At 50.7% G+C, this 18,694-nt stretch overlaps 1 protein-coding gene and 1 long non-coding RNA gene across 2 annotated transcripts; one reads left to right on the top strand and one right to left on the bottom strand.

The window, feature by feature from the left end:
• Positions 1–1,750: 1,750 nt before the first annotated feature.
• LOC140895932 (uncharacterized) lies at positions 1,751–10,346 on the bottom strand. Its single transcript, XR_012154396.1, has 2 exons — positions 8,076–10,346; positions 1,751–5,163 (listed from the first exon to the last, which is right to left on the bottom strand). It is a non-coding gene; the product is annotated as an uncharacterized lncRNA (long non-coding RNA).
• LOC140895931 (small ribosomal subunit protein bS16m-like) lies at positions 9,935–15,214 on the top strand. Its single transcript, XM_073306884.1, has 4 exons — positions 9,935–10,173; positions 12,549–12,579; positions 12,967–13,227; positions 14,047–15,214. Exons 1-4 carry the CDS (start codon positions 9,979–9,981, stop codon positions 14,181–14,183), a joined length of 624 nt encoding a protein of 207 aa, XP_073162985.1. The 5' UTR covers positions 9,935–9,978; the 3' UTR covers positions 14,184–15,214.
• Positions 15,215–18,694: the final 3,480 nt, after the last annotated feature.

The following is an 18,694-nucleotide window of genomic DNA, read 5'->3' as shown; positions in this document are numbered from 1 at the left end:
ATGGAGCACTCTGGGATAGCTCCCGGAGGCCAATACCTCGAATTGTGTCCACAGTACCCCAAATTCAACCCGGCAAGGCTGATTTAAGCGCTAATCCACTTGTCAGGGGTGGAGTAAGGAAATCGATTTTAAGAGCCCTTTAAGTCGAAATAAAGGGCTTCATCGTGTGGACAGGTGCAGGTTTACATCGATTTAAAGCTGCTAAATTCGACCTGAAGTCCTCGTGTTGACCAGGGCTCAGAGCCCAGGCAGCAGACCCAGCATCCCGACCATGGGACGGTCTCACCCTCTGGATCCAGCCCCCCTCCATCCCCATAGCCCTGGGGCTGCTGCCGCTGTGTCTGTGTGACCCACCCTGGGAAGGGGAGTGCCCCACAGCTCTGGGCTGGAGAACCCTCCCTGGGACCAGGCTGGCTTGGGGGATCATTAATGGGGCTGAGAGCCTGTCACCCCGAGGGCCCAGCTAGGACCTGGCCCCAGCTCTGTCATGGCCCAAAGCCTGTCCCGTGTGAGGGGGGCCCAAGGGCCTGTGGGGAAAGAGCTGAGTGTCCCAGCCCAGGCCCTCGTGGGGCAGTGTCCCGGTCCCAGAACCCCCACCCCACGGGGAGTGACCAGGCCCCTTGGAGGCTGAGAGGAGAAGCTGAGAAGAAGCTGGGCCTGGAGAATGAGCCCCTCGCTCATCCCTGGGAGAAGCCCCTCCAGGCCCTTGAAGGGAACGTGGGGCTGGGCCAGGTGTGAGGGGAGCTGGCCCTGCCTGGGCTGGGTTTTCTCTCTGGATGGAGAGAGGCCCCCAGCCTCCAGGCCGGCCCCGGCAGATCGTGCAGGCAGTAAATTCCCTGGGCAGCAGAGGTCACGGCCCCGTTAGCCCTGCCTGTGGCCCAGCTCCCACCCACTCCCCATCTGGCTCTGGGGGTCAGGAACTTAGAGCAAAGGAATGGGAGGAATAAACACGCTCATGTCTCTGCAGGGATGAGAAGGCCATGTCTCCGCATCCGGTGCCCGAGTCCCCTGAGCTGGAAAAGAGAATCCGGGATTTCCCTCGAGAGAACAATCTCCAGGAGGCTGTGACGGGATTCCTGGGTAAGGGGCGCTGCTGGGGGTTTCTCTCATTGTATTCGAGCAGGGCAGGGGGAGGGATTTGGCCCAGCAGGTTGGGTTATTATCAGTTCCTGTGTGCCCCTATTACTCGTGGATCAGAGCTTCATTCAGAGCACTGTGACTGCCCAGCCCAGAGGGGCCCAGATCCTGGGAGAGCCCTTGGGGTCCCAGCTTCCCTGGCTGCTCAGAGCAGAGCCCAAAGGGGAAGATTTCAGGAGAGCAGATAATTCATAATCATGAATCTGTGCGCCCAATGCTGTCTCCTGCTCTCTCCCTGGCTATCTGAGCGCAGGGGCGGGTGCTCTTGGTTAACAGGAGACTTTATCACGGATTCTCAGCCTCCCTGACTGACACCAGCTGAGCCTCAGGGCCCTAGTGTTTAAGCACTTTGGGCCACACTTTCAATGGTATTTAGGTGTCTGGTGGGAACCTCCAAAGCACCTAACTCCTATGGACTTGCCTAACCTGCTTCAGCCCTTTTGAAAATCCCATTCTCCAGGCTGTTTCCCTGCCATAGGTCTGGTGCTCTTGAACAGTCCCTGGGAGGAGCTCTTTAGTGTGGCAACCCCTTAAGGTCACACTTTTTCCAGTTTGCAGAGTAACAGCCGTGTTAGTCTGTATTCGCAAAAAGAAAAGGAGTACTTGTGGCAGCTTAGAGACTAACCAATTTATTTGAGCATGAGCTTTCGTGTGCTACAGCTCACTTCATCGGATGCATACCGTGGAAACTGCAGCAGACTTTATATACACACAGAGAATATGAAACAATACCTCCTCCCACCCCACTGTCCTGCTGGTAATAGCTCATCCAAAGTGACCACTCTCCCTACAATGTGCATGATAATCAAGGTGGGCCATTTCCAGCACAAATCTGGGGAGACAGGCCAGTCCTTGCCTACAGACAGCCCCCCAACCTGAAGCAAATACTCACCAACAACCACATACCACACAACAGAACCACTAACCCAGGAACTCATCCTTGCAACAAAGCCCGTTGCCAACTGTGCCCACATATCTATTCAGGGGACACCATCCCAGGGCCTAATCACATCAGCCACACTATCAGAGGCTCGTTCACCTGCACATCCACCAATGTGATATATGCCATCATGTGCCAGCAATGCCCCTCTGTCATGTACATTGGTCAAACTGGACAGCCTCTACGTAAAAGAATAAATGGACACAAATCAGATGTCAAGAATTATAACATTCATAAACCAGTCGGAGAACACTTCAATCTCTCTGGTCACGCAATCACAGACATGAAGGTCGCTATCTTAAAACAAAAAAACTTCAAATCCAGACTCCAGCGAGAAACTGCTGAATTGGAATTCATTTGCAAATTGGATACTATTAATTTAGGCTTAAATAGAGACTGGGAGTGGCTAAGTCATTATGCAAGGTAGCCTATTTCCCCTAGTTTTTTCCTATCCCCCTCCCCCCAGATGTTCTGGTTTAACTTGGATTTAAACTTGGAGAGTGGTCAGTTTTGTTGCCGGCACCCAGTGCCGAGAGGCTGAACAACAGCTTGAGTGGTTCGTTACCCGGTGTGCTACACCCAATAATCACAACGGGGTGGAGAAGCAGAAAAGTTTATTTGCAGCTGCAAAAAGGTACAGGGAGAATAAAATCTCAAATCCTGCACCACAGAGCAGGATGTTACACAGGCTTTTATACATCCTTTTTCCCCAGCATACTTATCCAATAGCAAGCTGCTCCAAGTATCCATATAGCCAGCCAATCCAGTTCCCAGCTAGTTCCCTGAGTCTCTGTATCATTTGTTAAACTATACATAAAGCTGCTTTATTCAGCATTGTTCTTCCATATCTCCCCTGTTTGGCCTTGCTTAGTTTCAGGCAGTCTGACTCTGCAACATACTGTTGCAGATTCTCAGCATAACTGCTGTGTGTGCCTCCAGGCGGGGGGGCCAAGGACACTTGGGCCTAGCACGCAGAGCTGCTGCGAGTGCCTCCAGGCAGGAGGGGGGGGGCAAGGACACAGGGGCCTAGTGCGAGGGGGCTTCATCGACACTCGTGGTCTTCCATCCCCTCGAGTTACCTAGTGGCCATGCCCCAGTGTTCCCAACAACTCCCCCCTTTGAGAACACTCAACAGCCTTGGCTCTGAGTCTTCTCACTTGGGCTACTTATTTCTTTACAATATGACTTTGCATAAGCACTTTGTGATAGCCCTGAAGAGAATGACTTATTAACTTTTGCAAAAGGGCCCTGACACATGATACCGCACAGCATAATACCAGTAATACAAGCAGTACAGGAAAGAGAAATTTCAATAGCAGGCTAAATAAACCACCAAGCCAAGACAACAAACCCCAGCCTGAAAACAAGGTTTGCAACCAATCGTTCTCTGGGGCAGTATAGGCAATCTGTGCTCCGGCTCAGGCATGGGCCTTAGCCTGTACCTCCTTTTCATAGATCTCATAACTGCTATCATTTACATATACACAACATCGGGGCCCGATAAGGGCACAAACCCCTCCTTGGGATGCCAAGAGATAGTCCAAAGCCAGCCTGTTTTGGAGGGAAAACGTCCTGAGCTGCTGTACCTCTTTATTTAATGTTTTTACTGCTGACCCTAAATCACTAACCGAGTCCTCTAACTCTAAGGCCACTTTCTCAAGTACCATCTGCAGCCTTACAGTATAGCGGCCTATGCATGCCATGGCTGGCCCAGTAAACAGTGGTGCTATTCCCAGTACAGAGCACCCTACCAGCTTCTCGGTTGTGAGGGGATTCTTCATATTGCCCGCCAATGCCTTAGTCAGTCACCACAGGGTCTTTTCTCGTGACTCAACAGAGGTGTCTCGGGCATTTCTAATCTTTCCTTTGGGCAGTGTGGCAGTTATGGAAAGATGAGGAACTCCATGAGCTATATAACAGCTACCTGTCCAGTTGGCTGGCAGCACCTTGTAAGCCTTTTGGCCACATACAAAATAGTGACCCTGTAGGGCCCAATAAGGACCGTTTACTTAAGGGGATTCCTGGGATATTTAAGGCTGCTTTGGCTGCTTTTTTAAACAATTCATATGCCCCTAGGGGGGCATTCCATCCTCCTGATTGGGTACAAGTGGGGGCATTTTTAATTGTGCCGTTCAAATTACACTTGCCATAGAGACCACTACAAACCCACCATTGGCTTGCTACATTGGAGATATTAACTGGTCGGCAAGTTACATTTTCAAGCCCCTTTTCTGTGGTAAGATTATTTGTGTTTCCCTAAAAGGGGAGGAACCATTACACCCACACCGTTGGCCTCCCCTGTTGGTCTTTATCCAATACCCATCAGCCCACTGTGTAATAACACAGGAGCTCTTTCCCACAGGATGCCCATAGGGATCAGATTGGTTTTGGGTAAAACATAACACTCCCTTAGTGAGTACTGCAACTGAATACTCCTGGTCCTGATAGGTGACTTGCTGTAAAGAGATCTTGTTCCAGAACGGTGAGTCCGTTCTTTCCTGCTCTTTGGTGGTGGCTAATTCTGCTAGGGTCAAGGGCAGCATGTCAAGGGGCATTCCCGTTTTGGGGACAGTGGAGTTGGAGCACATACCCAGCAATCAGTCTGGTTTGTTAAAGTAGCAACATGGTGCGCAAGCAAAACAAAGGAGTTATGCTCCCGATATGCACAATTTGGAAATACCAATACAAAGAATAACAATGTTACCCAATTAATTATTACCAGAGTCTTCCCAACCCAGGGTCTCCAGTACCTGGGTGGGCCCATTTTAGCATTAAGGTGCCCGCTATTTGTGTCTTTTAAACAGTAGCTTTAGCCCGAGATCGTCACTAGATGAGGAGTCAGCAGGTTGGACGGTCCACTGTTCTGCTGACGAGGGGGCGGTTACTGCCTTCAGACGAGAGTGATGGATCCAGTTCTTGTGTCCCTCGATCTTTGCCGCTGTATGGGAGATCAGCAGGACTGTATAGGGTCCTTTCCACTTTTTCTGGAGAGGCTCGTCTTTCCAGGTGCGAACAAGCACAGAGTCACCGGCTGTAAGGAGTGAACAGGAGAGTCCAAGGGGAGAGGCTGGGAATCCTTGGTATACCTGTGAAGAGACAAGCGAACAGCAGACAGGGAACACATATACTGTGACAAAAAAACATTACCCAACTCCCATTCCCCTGACAGAACCGGGGTGCCATTCATGGGCCATGCCCTTCCAAACATAATTTCAAAGGGACTGAGCCCTAATCTACCCTTTGGGAGAACGCGGATACGGAGTAGGACGAGGGGCAAAGCATCAGGCCATCGCAGTGAGGCTTCTTGGCACACTTTTGAGAGATGCCGTTTAAGGGTCTGATTGGTCCGCTCCACTACCCCATTGGCTTGCGGTCTCCAGGGCGTATGGAGTTTCCAGGGGATCTGTAAGGCATGTGAGATGCTTTGAATGATTTTTGACGTGAAGTGTGTCCCGTTGTCAGATTCCATCCACAGGGGGAGTTTAAAGCGAGGAATGAGCTCCTTAACAAACTTGAGGGCCACTGTTCTGGCAGTGCAGTTACAGCAGGGGAAGGCTTCTGGCCATCCGCTGAACCGATCCACTATAACAAGGAGATATTTGAACCCTTGGGTACGGGGAAACTCAGTAAAGTCTATTTGCCACACTTGTCCAGGGCCCGGAGTGGGTTCTAGGGCAGCTGGTGGCACAGGATGTCCCGGTCGGGGGTTATTCTTTTGGCAGACTAAGCAGTCCGCTTGTACCTGGGCAGCCAGGGGTCGGAGTCCGGAAGTGATAAAGTATTTTCCCATTAGCTGGATAAGTGCTTCCCTGCCAGCATGAGTGGTTTGATGTAGTTTCTGCAGCACTGGCCGGATCAGGCCCTTTGGTAAGAGGACCTTGCCTTCTGGGGAATGGAGCCATCCCTCCTTTTCCCGGAGACTGAGTTTGTCAGTTAGCTGTCTCTCCTCCCCAGAGTACTGAGGGGTTGGAAGTTCCCCTACTGATGGGATAAGGGCATGCATATGGGCGTTCTCAGTCTGAGGGGATGGCAGGGTGGCAGCATGCTTAGCCTCTCTATCTGCCCGGGCGTTACCTCTGGCCACATCTTGATCTTCCCTTTGATGGGCTTTACAGTGTACCACCGCCACTTCCGAGGGGAGTTGTACGGCTTCTAGGAGCTGGAGGATTTGAGGCCCGTGCTTGACTGGGGAGCCTTGGGCTGTCAGCATTCCCCTTTGCTTCCATAGGCCAGCATGAGCATGCAGCACACCAAAAGCATACTTTGAATCAGTAAAAATGTTGACCCGCTTTCCTTTTGACAGTTCAAGTGCACGGGTCAGGGCTATTAGTTCGGCAAGCTGGGCAGAGGTCCCAGCAGGCAAACCTTCAGCTTCCACAGTGTCATGGAGGGTCACAACAGCATAACCCGCCCTCCTTTGCCCATCTATTACAGTACTGCTACCATCAGTGTACCACTCATAATCTGCATTTGGGAGGGGTGCATCCTTTAAATCCGGATGGCTGGAGTACTGGACATCTATGATCTCTAAACAGTCATGTTTCTGTTTCTCTGTTTCTGGCAAGAGAGTGGGTGGGTTAAGGGAGGGGCAAGGCTGTAGGGTGACTTCAGAGTTCTCTAACAGCTTAGCCTGGTACTGAGCAATCCGAGCCTGGGTGAGCCAAAGCCCTCCCTTTGCATCCAATAAGGCTCGGACCATATGGGGAGTATAGATTTGCATAACCCCTCCCAATGTTAGCTTCTCGGCTTCCTCAAGCAATAGGGCAGTAGCTGCGACCGCCCGTAAACATGCCGGCCAACCCTTTGCAACCTGATCCAATTGCTTAGAAAAATAAGCCACAGGACGCTTCCATGCTCCTAACAGCTGTGTAAGCACTCCTAGCGCCACCCCCCTTTGTTCATGTACATACAACTGAAACGGCTTAGAGAGATCCGGCAGGCCCAGAGCCGGGGCTTCCATCGATTTTCTTTTCAGGATTTTAAATGCCCTGTCAGCCTCTGGGGTCCAATAGAAGGGGTCATGATCTGCTCCTTTTACACAGTCGTACAGGGGTTTAGCCCACAGTCCAAACTCTGGGATCCATATCCTGCAAAAGCCTGCCATACCCAGAAATGCCCTGAGCCGCTTACAATTATTTGGAGAGGAACTTGACAGATAGATTCCTTTCTTTTTTTTCGCTTGAACGCTGACGCTCCCCTTGCCTTAGCTGTAACCTGATCCCTCTCCACCTCAGACAACAGGGTTCTCAGGAGGATATTACAGTCGTCTCAATCGGCTTGTGACTACTGAGGCACCCCTCAAAGACTGAAATAAACCTGCTTGCGTTCGTTGAGAATTCTCCAGCCTTTGTTTTAAAAGCTGCTAAGTCTATTGGATTGAATGGCACATGGGTTTAAACTTGCATAGTGGTAGCCTGACATCCGTCTGCCCCTGGGCAAGCCACAACAGTCTCGGTAAGCAAAGGATAGAGTCCCACCGAGGGGGCAATCTCTGTAACCCGAGGCATCCTACCCTTATACGGTGGGGGTGTGGGGGCCGAAGGGGACACCGGCTCTGCCATTACAGTGGGGGTTGGGGTCTGGGGACTAACATTAGCTGCTACCAAACCAGTTGGAGTCAGATTACAGCGCTGTAAAATATCTGGTCGAGTACATAAAGTCAGAAACAAATGCGCATACATATGTTCATTCCATTTCCTTGTTCTCTGACAAAACAAAACTAATTGGAGGATCGTGTTGTAATTAATTGACCATCCTGGTGGCCACCACTCCTGGTCCTCTAGTTGATATTGAGGCCAGTCAACTGTACAGAATCGTTTTAATTGCCTCTTAGTCATCGGATCCGCACCAAATACCTTCCAGTTTGCTAGAATGCACTCTAGGGGCGTACACCGTGCCCTAACCTCTGAGCTCTGTCCCTGTCCCATACCTACAGGGTAACTCTGGGCGTCCCCAGGTTCCAACAGAGCATATAATCCGGATTTTAAAAGGATCCTACCTGATCCAAGGGACCGGTTCTTCACCGTGGCCCTGCAGCTGCTCCTCCCCCACGTCTAAGGGACCGGTTCTTCACCGTGGTCCACAACAGCTTCTCCACTATATGAGTGCGTTGCACCGTTGTGCCCTCTGGGGTCGATCAAATCGCGTCTCCTCCGAGGCCCCCGATGAACTCACCGGTGCGCGCTGGGCGTCGGTTCTCGCCGCAATCCTCGACCTCCAGGAGGGGTCCGGGCAAGGCTAAATTGCAGCCTCGAGCCCACCCAGGGACGCCAAAAGCTGTTGCCGGCACCCAGTGCCGAGAGGCTGAACAACAGCTTGAGTGGTTCGTTACCCGGTGTGCTACACCCAATAATCACAACGGGGTGGAGAAGCAGAAAAGTTTATTTGCAGCTGCAAAAAGGTACAGGGAGAATAAAATCTCAAATCCTGCACAACAGAGCAGGAAGTTACACAGGCTTTTATACATCCTTTTTCCCAGCATACTTATCCAATAGCAAGCTGCTCCAAGTATCCATATAGCCAGCCAATCCAGTTCCCAGCTAGTTCCCTGAGTCTCTGTATCATTTGTTAAACTATACATAAAGCTGCTTTATTCAGCATTGTTCTTCCATATCTCCCCTGTTTGGCCTTGCTTAGTTTCAGGCAGTCTGACTCTGCAACATACTGTTGCAGATTCTCAGCATAACTGCTGTGTGTGCCTCCAGGCAGGGGGGCCAAGGACACTTGGGCCTAGCACGCAGAGCTGCTGTGAGTGCCTCCAGGCAGGAGGGGGGGCCAAGGATACCGGGGCCTAGTGCGAAGGGGCTTCATCGACACTCGTGGTCTTCCATCCCCTCGAGTTACCTAGTGGCCATGCCCCAGTGTTCCCAACAGTTTGGATGAGCTATAACCAGCAGGAGAGTGAGTTTGTGTGTGTGGTTTTTGGGAGGGGGGTGAGGGGGGTGAGAGAACCTGGATTTGTCCTGGAAATGGCCCAACTTGATGATCACTTTAGATAAGCTATTACCAGCAGGACAGTGGGGTAGGAGGAGGTATTGTTTCATATTCTCTGTGTGTATATAAAGTCTGCTGCAGTTTCCACGGTATGCATCCGATGAAGTGAGCTGTAGCTCACGAAAGCTCGTGCTCAAATAAATGGGTGAGTCTCTAAGGTGCCACGAGTCCTCCTGTTCTTTTTCCAGGGAGGAAAGTCACCTGGCGTCACCGCCTCCTGACTCGGAGTCTCAGAGCCTTCAGCACCCCTGCTTCACGTCAGCAAGTCCCCCTGAGCTGGACACCCAAGGGCGACTTGTCGGCCCCCAGGGAGCCATGCCCCCCCCCCCTTCCCCCGAGTGGCTCCCCCCCAGCACTGTGGAAGCCGGGGGGTTGTTACAGGGCAGCCAACAGGCAGGCGCGGGCCAAAGCGGGGCCCCCCGCTGCTTTCCAGCAGACCCTGAAATCTTTGGATTGTTTCATGACGAGCAGGATCGTTCCTGGTTTTTATTGTTTTCTCCGGAGTCTGGACCTTGACGGTGCCTCGGCCGAGGCGTCGGGGCCGGAGAGGAAGGAACGGGCTCCCCGCCCCCCAGCGGCCGCCCCGGGAGCCCAGCACCGAGCGGGCCTCGCCCGGAGAGCGGGACGGCCGGGTCGGGCCGCGGCCACGGCGTGCGCGCCGCGATGCCTGATGGGAAATGGAGGGTCACCCGCGGGGCCCGGCTTCGCCCCCCCGCCCCGGCCGCGCGGCCCGTTCCGAAGGTGGGGGGAGCATCGCGCGCTGTGACATCATCTCGGCGCGACAGCGACGGGGCGGGAGCGGAGCCTGCGGGGTGACGTACGTGTGCACGCTGCGTCTCCCAGCGTGCCCGGGGCCGCGCGGTGGCTGACGGGAGTAGTCCCGAGACAGCGAGTTCCCGCGGGGGCCGATGGGAAAAGCGGCCGCGAGACGCGGGCGCGCACGGCGCAGGCGCGCTACGGCTCGGTCCCGACAGCGCCGGCGGGACTCGACCCGCTGCCGCGCTACGGCGGCCCGTGAGGCCCGGATCCGGGGGGTTCAGCCCGCGTGCGCGGGAGCGGGGGGAGGAGCCCGGCCGGGCCTGGCAGCGCCGCCCCTCCGCCACGTAGCCGCGCGCCGGCCACGAGACGGGGCCGGGGTCGAGGCCGCCCTGATCCGGCGGCGGGAGCGGGGCCAGCCACGGGGGGGCCGCAGCATAAAACCAGCGGCTTTGAATTCCCGACCCCCCCACACCCAGAGACCCACAGAGAGACCCCCCCACACCCCCTACACACAGAGACCGAGACCCCCCCACACACAGAGACCCAGAGACAGAGACCCCCCCACACACACACAGAGACCCAGAGACAGAGACCCCCCCACACCCCCGACACACAGAGACCGAGACCCCCCCACACAGAGACCGAGAGACCGAGACCCCCCACACACACACCCAGAGACCCAGACCCAGAGACCCCCCCACACACACAGACCCCCCACAGACCCAGAGACCCCACACACAGAGACCCCCCTACACACAGAGACCCGCACACATGTCCTGTGAACCGGGAGTTCTCGGCTATTTCTTAAACCACGGGCAATTAGCAGCAAGATTTGAGGAGTCCCTGAACTAGTTAATATCCAAGAATAACAATTACTGCAACCCAATCAAGTAATTTTCATAGTGTGTGTACATATAGACACACACACACACACATATATTGGGGCTGTCAAACAATTAAAAAAAATCACGATTAACTGTGCGGTTATACAACAATAGAATACCATTTACTTTAAATATTTGGCATGCTTACATTTTCAAATATATTAATTTTAATTACAACACAATACGAAGTGTACAGTCCTCAATTTATATTTATTTTTGATTACAAATATTTGCTCTTTAAAAAAACAAAAAAATTGTAAAGATTCTTAAACCTTGGGCCCAGCGCTCTTGCTGTTTTTAGAAATCTCACATTGGTACCTTCTTTGCGTTTTGTCACATCTGCTGTGAAAGTGTTCTTAAAAGGAATATGTGCTGGGTCATCTTCCAAGACTGCAGTAACATGAAACATATGCAGAATGCAGGTAAAATAGAGCAGGAGACCTACAATTCTCCCCCCAAGGAGTACAGTCACAAATTTAATTGATGTCTTATTTTTTTAACGAGCATCATCAGCATGGAAATATGTCCTCTGGAATGGTGGCCGAAGCATGAAGGGGCATACGAATGTTTAGCATATCTGGCATATCTTGCAACGCCGGCTACAAAAGTGCCATGGGAACGCCTGTTCTCACTTTCAGGTGACATTGTAAATAAGAAGCAGGCAACAGTATCTCCTGTCAGTTGTAAACAAACTTTTGTCTTAGCGATTGGCAGAATAAGAAGTAGGACTGAGTGGACTTGTAGGCGCTAAAGTTTTTAACTGTTTTGTTTTTGAGTGCAGTGATGCAATCAGAAAAAACCCAGCTGCATTTGTTACACTTTCACAAGAAAGAGTTTGCACTTCAGTACTTGTATGAGGTGAATTGAAAAATACTATTTTTTTGGTTTTATCATTTTTACAGAGCATATATTTGTAATAAAAAAATAATAATATAAAGTCAGCACTCTGCACTTTGTGTTCTGTGTTGTAATTGAAATCAGTATTGAAAATGGATCAAAAAATATATAATAAATTGCAACTGGTATTCTATTGTTATAAGCGTGATTAATCGCGATTGATTTTTTTGAGTTAATCGTGTGAGATAACTGTGATTGACAGCCTTAACGTACATATATAAAATAATACCAAATCCTCAGAACACCAATATAATGGGGAAACGAATTCTTACCTTAAAATGACAAGTGATTTTATGTACTCATGTGGCACTTGTTGGCATTGCCCTAGCAACAAAGCTATTGAAACAGAAAAGCAGGCAGGGTGCGGCAGTGAGGCTGATGCCTAGCAGGGCTACCGGGGGGGGAAAAAAAATCTTTTCATTTTGCCTGTGCTCCTAAGAGGTTGAAAGTTACCTAAACCCCAAAGCATAAAAGTGGGAGTGGGGGCAGGTGCTTTGAAACTTCCATTCCCAGGATCGCCATGGCACATGGGTCATGAGAGACAGAGTCTACAGGCGCCAGGGCAGGGCTTGCAACTAAACTCCCATGTTTCCCTCAGGATTTTCAAACTACACTGGACCCTCACTAGAATGTGGGATTTGGGATCCATGCCAAATCCCGCATTCTAGCGCGTACTGCATTACAGCGGGGACCACGTTACAATGACAGTTAATGACGGTTACTAAATTTGGGATCCGCAACCACGTTCTATCAGAATTTGTGTTCTATAGACGCGTGTTCTAGCGAGGGTCCGGTGTATAACTTTCAGGTTCTCGTCTCTGTCAACTCAGGCTATGTCTACCCTATAGCACTTACAGCGGCACAGCTGCAGTGGGCTAGCCCCTTGTTCTGTGTTTGGCAGTGGCGGGGATTCCTTCATGGTCTTTTTCCTCTTTCAGGTGCTTTCAAGGGTCATCATGGTGCACCTTGGTAAGTGCAGACAGGGCTTGTTAAGGGTTGCGTGCACACCATGTTGTACTGACAGACCCCAGTTTCTGCATCCCTCTAAATCAATCACAGTTAGTGGAGAATGTGCAGCCTTCACCGCTGAACTCTCTTAAGGGTTGGTAGAGCAAATCTGTCATCTTTATTGTAAATAAATTGCTGTAAGACCTCAATGTCCTGGCAAGGTACAGACTTCGATTCCATCATGAAGAATAATCTATTGTTGCTGCGTAAGGGCAGGTTACAGCAGTTTTCTTGATTTTTAAATGAAACCAAGCTTTTCTCTAAGGCCTTTGGAATTTTTTGGCTCGACGTCTATACGCATCTGTTTATAATCAAATCTATTGTGACACCTGTTGATCTTCCCTTCAGCTCATCTCCTTATGAAGAATTATCATGGAGGACACGTAGCTATCCGATTGGCTCTTGGTGGTTGTGCCAACAGACCCTTCTTCCGTATAGTGGCCGCATATAACAAGCGAGCACGGGACAGCAAGTATTTGGAGCAAGTGGGCTGCTATGACCCACTCCCAAATAGCCACAATGAAAAGCTTGTTGGCTTGAACATCGAGAGAATCAAACACTGGATTGGTTGTGGAGCACATGTCACAAAACCGGTTGAAAAACTTCTAGGTAACTCAGTGTGTTTTCCAATCTGAACTATTTGCTTATGTCTCTTAAAAGACAATAGGTTTTCCTTGGTGATCCTCCGCATACTTGGAGTACCAAAGACTCTTTCTTCATTTCTTTGCATGAATCCTTGAGAATATGTATATATGCAGTCACCCTTCTTTTGGCCACAGGAAATGGGATGTTTCAGAGTCGCAGCCTTGTTAGTCTGTATCCGGAAAAAGAACGGGAGGACTTGCGGCACCTTAGAGACTAACAAATTCATTTGAGCATAAGCTTTCGTGGGCTACAGCTCACTTCATCAGATGAATAGAATGGAACATATAGTAAGAAGATCTATCTACACATACAGAGAATCATGAAAAGGTGGGAGTTGCCATACAAACTGTAAAAGGCTAATTAAGATGAGCTATAATTTGTTAGTCTCTAAGGTGTCACAAGTACTCCTGTTCTTTTTGAGGAAATGGGAACGGGTCTCATTTATGGAGAGGCTGAGCTGGCCAAGACAGCAGTAAAAGGCACTTCAAGCCACTAGAGGGTTAGTGAGAGAGACAATTACTCTCACTTCTTAAAAGTCTCATTAACTATTGGAACAGTTGACCGAGGGTTGTCGTGAATTCTCCATCACTGACAATTTAACTTGAGATGGCATGTTTTTCTGAAATATATATGCTAAGAATTATTTTGGGGAAGTTCTATAACATGTGTTATATAGGATGTCAGACGAGATAATCACAGCGCTCCCTTCTAGCCTTTGAATCTGTGCGTCTAGAACAGTCATATTGCAACTCCAGCTATAAATATCAATCATCTTTCTTTCAGGTCTTTCTGGATTTTTCCCATTGCATCCTATGACAATCACAAATGCAGAAAGATTAAGGAAGCGAAGAGCCTTGAAAGCCATACCAGCTTCTGAGGAAGAAACTCCAGCTGAAACTCCAGCTAAAACAATAATTTAAAAAACCAGGAATTACTACATGATGTTCATAGATGATCAGCCACCCATAGCAGCCATTCATATTCCAGCGTGTTAAGCACAATAAGAATTGAGCTATGTTCAGAGGCAGACGGCTATCCCTGTTACTTGGAGGAACTCGCACATCATTCATTCTAGAGTCTTCCATCCACATTCTAACTCGCTTAAATGTCTTAGGTAAGGCTTGTACCATCCCCGAAGATCACCAACCTCAGACTCTGGTAGACCAAACAAAGCCACTGAGTTTGAGTCATAGAACCATCACCCCACAAGCCTTAATGCCAATCAGTGCAAATCTCAGAATTGATGATGGGGAGCACATGAGATCTTTCTCAGCCCACACAGTGCAGCGCATCACCCCTTTTAAAGCACTCGACGTAACAAAGCTGAGACACGCTCACTGGACGATCACAGTATCCTGCTTATTTAAGAAGAGCACAATACAATAGACCACTCTAGTGCTGACAGAAAAGTCGCCTTCCTCAGCTGTTGCTCCAAGATGGCAATCTGCTGCTGTTCCTGCATGTGAGGAAGTTGGTGGGGCTCAAAAGGAGGGCAGCTCACAGCAAGAGAAATGGCTGAGAAGAGCTAGGCAAGTTAGAGGCACTTGAGATTCATTGCCGGCCTGTGTGTTGCTCCCTTGGCAGCACACCCATAAGGGTGCGGGGAGAACCATGGAAACTCAGCCAGCTCTCACTTGCCAGGCAGCTGGGAATTGGTTACATTTTTAATGGAGAAGTAAAATCTGAGCAAATGTATACATGGAACCAAAGAAAAATAAGATCTTTTGGGTGATACCTGAAGTCCTGCCTGAAAAGGTCCAGGCAGACATGGCTGGTTTGGATTTTGCCTATTAGTACATTTAAACCAGGGGTTCTCCGAACACATTTTTTGGTGGCCTCGGACTGTGACCCACCAATTCTTCCTGGTGGCCGCACTGACACTTTTCCCTAAAATACGTAACTGTAGGAAAAACAAATAAATATGCACAGACACGTGTCCAAATCCTTGTAATTTATTGATGTAGGGTTTTTTCAGACTCACAAATAATATGAAAAATTATATTTGTATGTTGAATATTGCTTTTCGCAGCACACTCAGTAGCTAGCTGGGAGTTTGTGAAAAGTGATATTAACAAACATACAAGTATCACTTTTCACAGCCTCCCAGGTAGCTAGTCAGTGTGCTGTGAAAAGTGATACTTGCATGTTTCTTTGTTTCGCTTTTCTCAGCAAGCCCCAGGTTTGGAGAGGGAGGCAGCAGGGGTCTGGGGCAATGGGGGGGATAGAGGTGGAACCCTGGGCCCTGGAGATTTTAATGGCATGTTGTGGGTGGCCTCAGAAAGAAAAAGGTTGAGAACCCCTGTTCTAGACCTTTAACCATTTTTGTTACTCTCCTCTGGACCTTCTCCAATTTGTCCACGTCCTTCCCGAAATATGGCGCCCCGACTTAGACACAATACTTTAGCTGAGGCCACATCAGCATGGAGTAGAGCAGAATTACGTCTCGTATCTTGCTTACAACACTCCTGCTAATCCTGCCCAGAATGAGGTTTGCTTTTTTTGCAGGTGTTACACTGTTGACTCATATTTAGCTTGTGGTCCACTCTGACCCCCAGATCCCCTTCCGCAGTACTCCTTCCTAGGCTGTCACGTCCTGCTCCGTATGTGTGCAGCTGACTGTTCTGTCCTAAGGGGAGTACTTTGCATTTGTCCGGATTGAATTTCAGCCTGTGAACTTCAAACCATTTCTCCAGTTTGTGCAGATCATTTTGAATTTTAATCCTATCCTCCAGAGCACTTGCAACCCCTCCCATCTTGGTATCATCCGCAAACTTTATCAGTAAAAAGAAAAGGAGGACTTGTGGCACCTTAGAGACGAACCAATTTATTTGTGCCACAAGTCCTCCTTTTCTTTTTGCGAATACAGACTAACACGGCTGTTACTCTGAAACCTGTCATTATGCAAGGGGAAATAGGTTACCTTGCAGAATGACTTAGCCACTCCCAGTCTCTATTCAAGCCTAAGTTAATTGTATCCAATTTGCAAATGAATTCCAGTTCAACAGTCTCTCGCTGGAGTCTGGATTTGAAGTTTTTTTGTTGTAATATCGCAACTTTCATGTCTGTAATCGCGTGACCAGAGAGATTGAAGTGTTCTCCGACTGGTTTATGAATGTTATAATTCTTGACATCTGATTTGTGTCCATATATTCTTTTACGTAGAGGCTGTCCAGTTTGGCCAATGTACATGGCAGAGGGGCCTTGCTGGCATATGATGGCATATATCACATTGGTTGATGTGCAGGTGAAAGAGCCTTTGATAGTGTGGCTGATGTGATTAGGCCCTGGGATGGTGTCCCCTGAATAGATATGTGGGCACAGTTGGCAACGGGCTTTGTTGCAAGGATAGGTTCCTGGTTTAGTGGTTCTGTTGTGTGGTGTGTGGTTGTTGGTGAGTATTTGCTTCAGGTTGGGGGGCTGTCTGTACGCAAGGACTGGCCTGTCTCCCAAGATTTGTGAGAGTGTTGGGTCATCCTTCAGGATAGGTTGTAGATCCTTAATAATGCATTGGAGGGGTTTTAGTTGGGGGCTGAAGGTGACGGCTAGTGGCGTTCTGTTATTTTCTTTGTTAGGCCTGTCCTGTAGTAGGTGACTTTTGGGTGCTCTTCTGGCTCTGTCAATCTGTTTCTTCACTTCCGCAGGTGGGTATTGTAGTTGTAAGAAGGCTTGATAGAGATCTTGTAGGTGTTTGTCTCTGTCTGAGGGGTTGGAGCAAATGCGGTTGTATCGCAGAGCTTGGCTGTAGACGATGGATCGTGTGGTGTGGTCAGGGTGAAAGCTGGAGGCATGTAGGTAGGAACAGCGGTCAGTAGGTTTCCGGTATAGGGTGGTGTTTATGTGACCATCGTTTATTAGCACAGTAGTGTCCAGGAAGTGGATCTTAATCGCGTCTCTGCTAAGGCTGCGTCTACACTCCCCCTTGTGTCGGTAGAACGTATGTGGCTCGGGGAGTGAATAAGCCACCCCCCGAGTGACACAAGTTACACAGACCTAAGCGCCAGTGTGGACAGTGCTATGGTGCTGGGAGAGCTTCTCCTGCCAACATGGCTACGGCTGCTCGTTGAGGCTGGAGAGCTCCCTCCCGTCGGCTTCCAGCCGCTCCAGTAGAGACTGCCACTGGGGGCCACGTCACTCACAGCTGTGAGGGCCGAGCGGTTAAGGCGTTGGACTCGAAATGCATTCGGGTTTCCCTGCGCAGGTTCAAATCCTGCTCACAGCGAGGCCTGTGTTTTTGCCACACTTGCTCACCAGGGCAATACATCTCCACCGGCCCTGAGACGCTCTCCATACACTCCCCACCCCAGGTAAACCCTGTTCTGCTCCTTTCATGGGGATGCCTGGGATGGTGCCTCACGCTGTGTCCCTGCGGTCTCAGGCCTCTGCCCCTCACCCAGCGCCCTCCAGCTCAGCCCCACCCCTGGGTGCTGCTCCTCTCCAGAGCGTGGAAGGAACTGAGCACGGGCAGCCCGTATCAGAGGCCAGGGGAGGCTGAGCCTCCCCCAAAAGGCAGTCCATGCGGGGGGGAAACGCTGGGGATGTGGGGCGGGTCTCCCATCCGGAGGCCCGTGGGCCCATGGTCATCTTTCGAGCGCTGGAAGCGAAGCTCCAGAGAAGTGGGGGCCCCGCCTGCACCCCGCTCCCCTCTGCCTCTTAGCCCGATGCCCTGCTCTTGCTCTGCCTCTTCCTATCCCCCCTCCGCCTCTTCCCCCAAAACCTGCACCCCACCCCCCCTCGGCCTTTTCCCCCGTAGCCCCGTCTTCTCGTGCCTCTTCCTGTCCTGCTCCACCTCCTTCCCCAAGGACCCCCCTGCCCCCCGCTCACCGAAGACAGAGAAAAGGGACGGGTGCCTGGCCCCATGGCCCCCCGGTAGCCCCCGTTTGGGGAAAGGGGCGGAGAGGAGCAAGCAGGGGGTGAGTGGAGTCCTGGGGGAAGAGGCGGAGAGGAGCGAGGGGCAGGTAGGGGGACCTCGGGGGCCAGAGGAGTGAACAGTGGGGGGATGGGGCCTCGGGGGAAGAGGATGACCGGGGGTGGGGCCGCTGTGGCAGGGCCATGCTCTAGGCCCCGGTGGCCCCCCAACTTCTCGGGGTCATCTGAAACCCAGGATGAAGGTGACACAGGGCCTGGTTCCTGTTTGGGCTAAGATTCCATAACACCTCTCCCTTCCTGGCAGTGTGAAGGGGCTGCACAGGGGCATAAAGCCCTCCAGACACGGCCGGAGACAGGGAAAGGGCCGTCAATGCGGAAGAGAATCAGGCCCAGAGTTAGACAAGGGGTGCAGAGAATATTCTGGATTCTGGTCATTGCACTTCGCCCTTGCTCGAAATGCTTCCTGTATTTTCTCCATTTCACTCCCTGACTCTCGATCTCTGCCCCTTTCCCCGTTTCGTCCTCAGAATTAGCACGTTCAGCCAGTTAATCGCAGCAATCCCGC

The sequence above is a fragment of the Lepidochelys kempii genome, chromosome 11 (genome assembly GCF_965140265.1).
Source record: "Lepidochelys kempii isolate rLepKem1 chromosome 11, rLepKem1.hap2, whole genome shotgun sequence".
NCBI classification, from domain to species: Eukaryota; Metazoa; Chordata; order Testudines; family Cheloniidae; genus Lepidochelys; species Lepidochelys kempii.
Note: the sequence above shows the minus strand (reverse complement) of the source record. Positions and strands in the feature narration are given on the sequence as shown.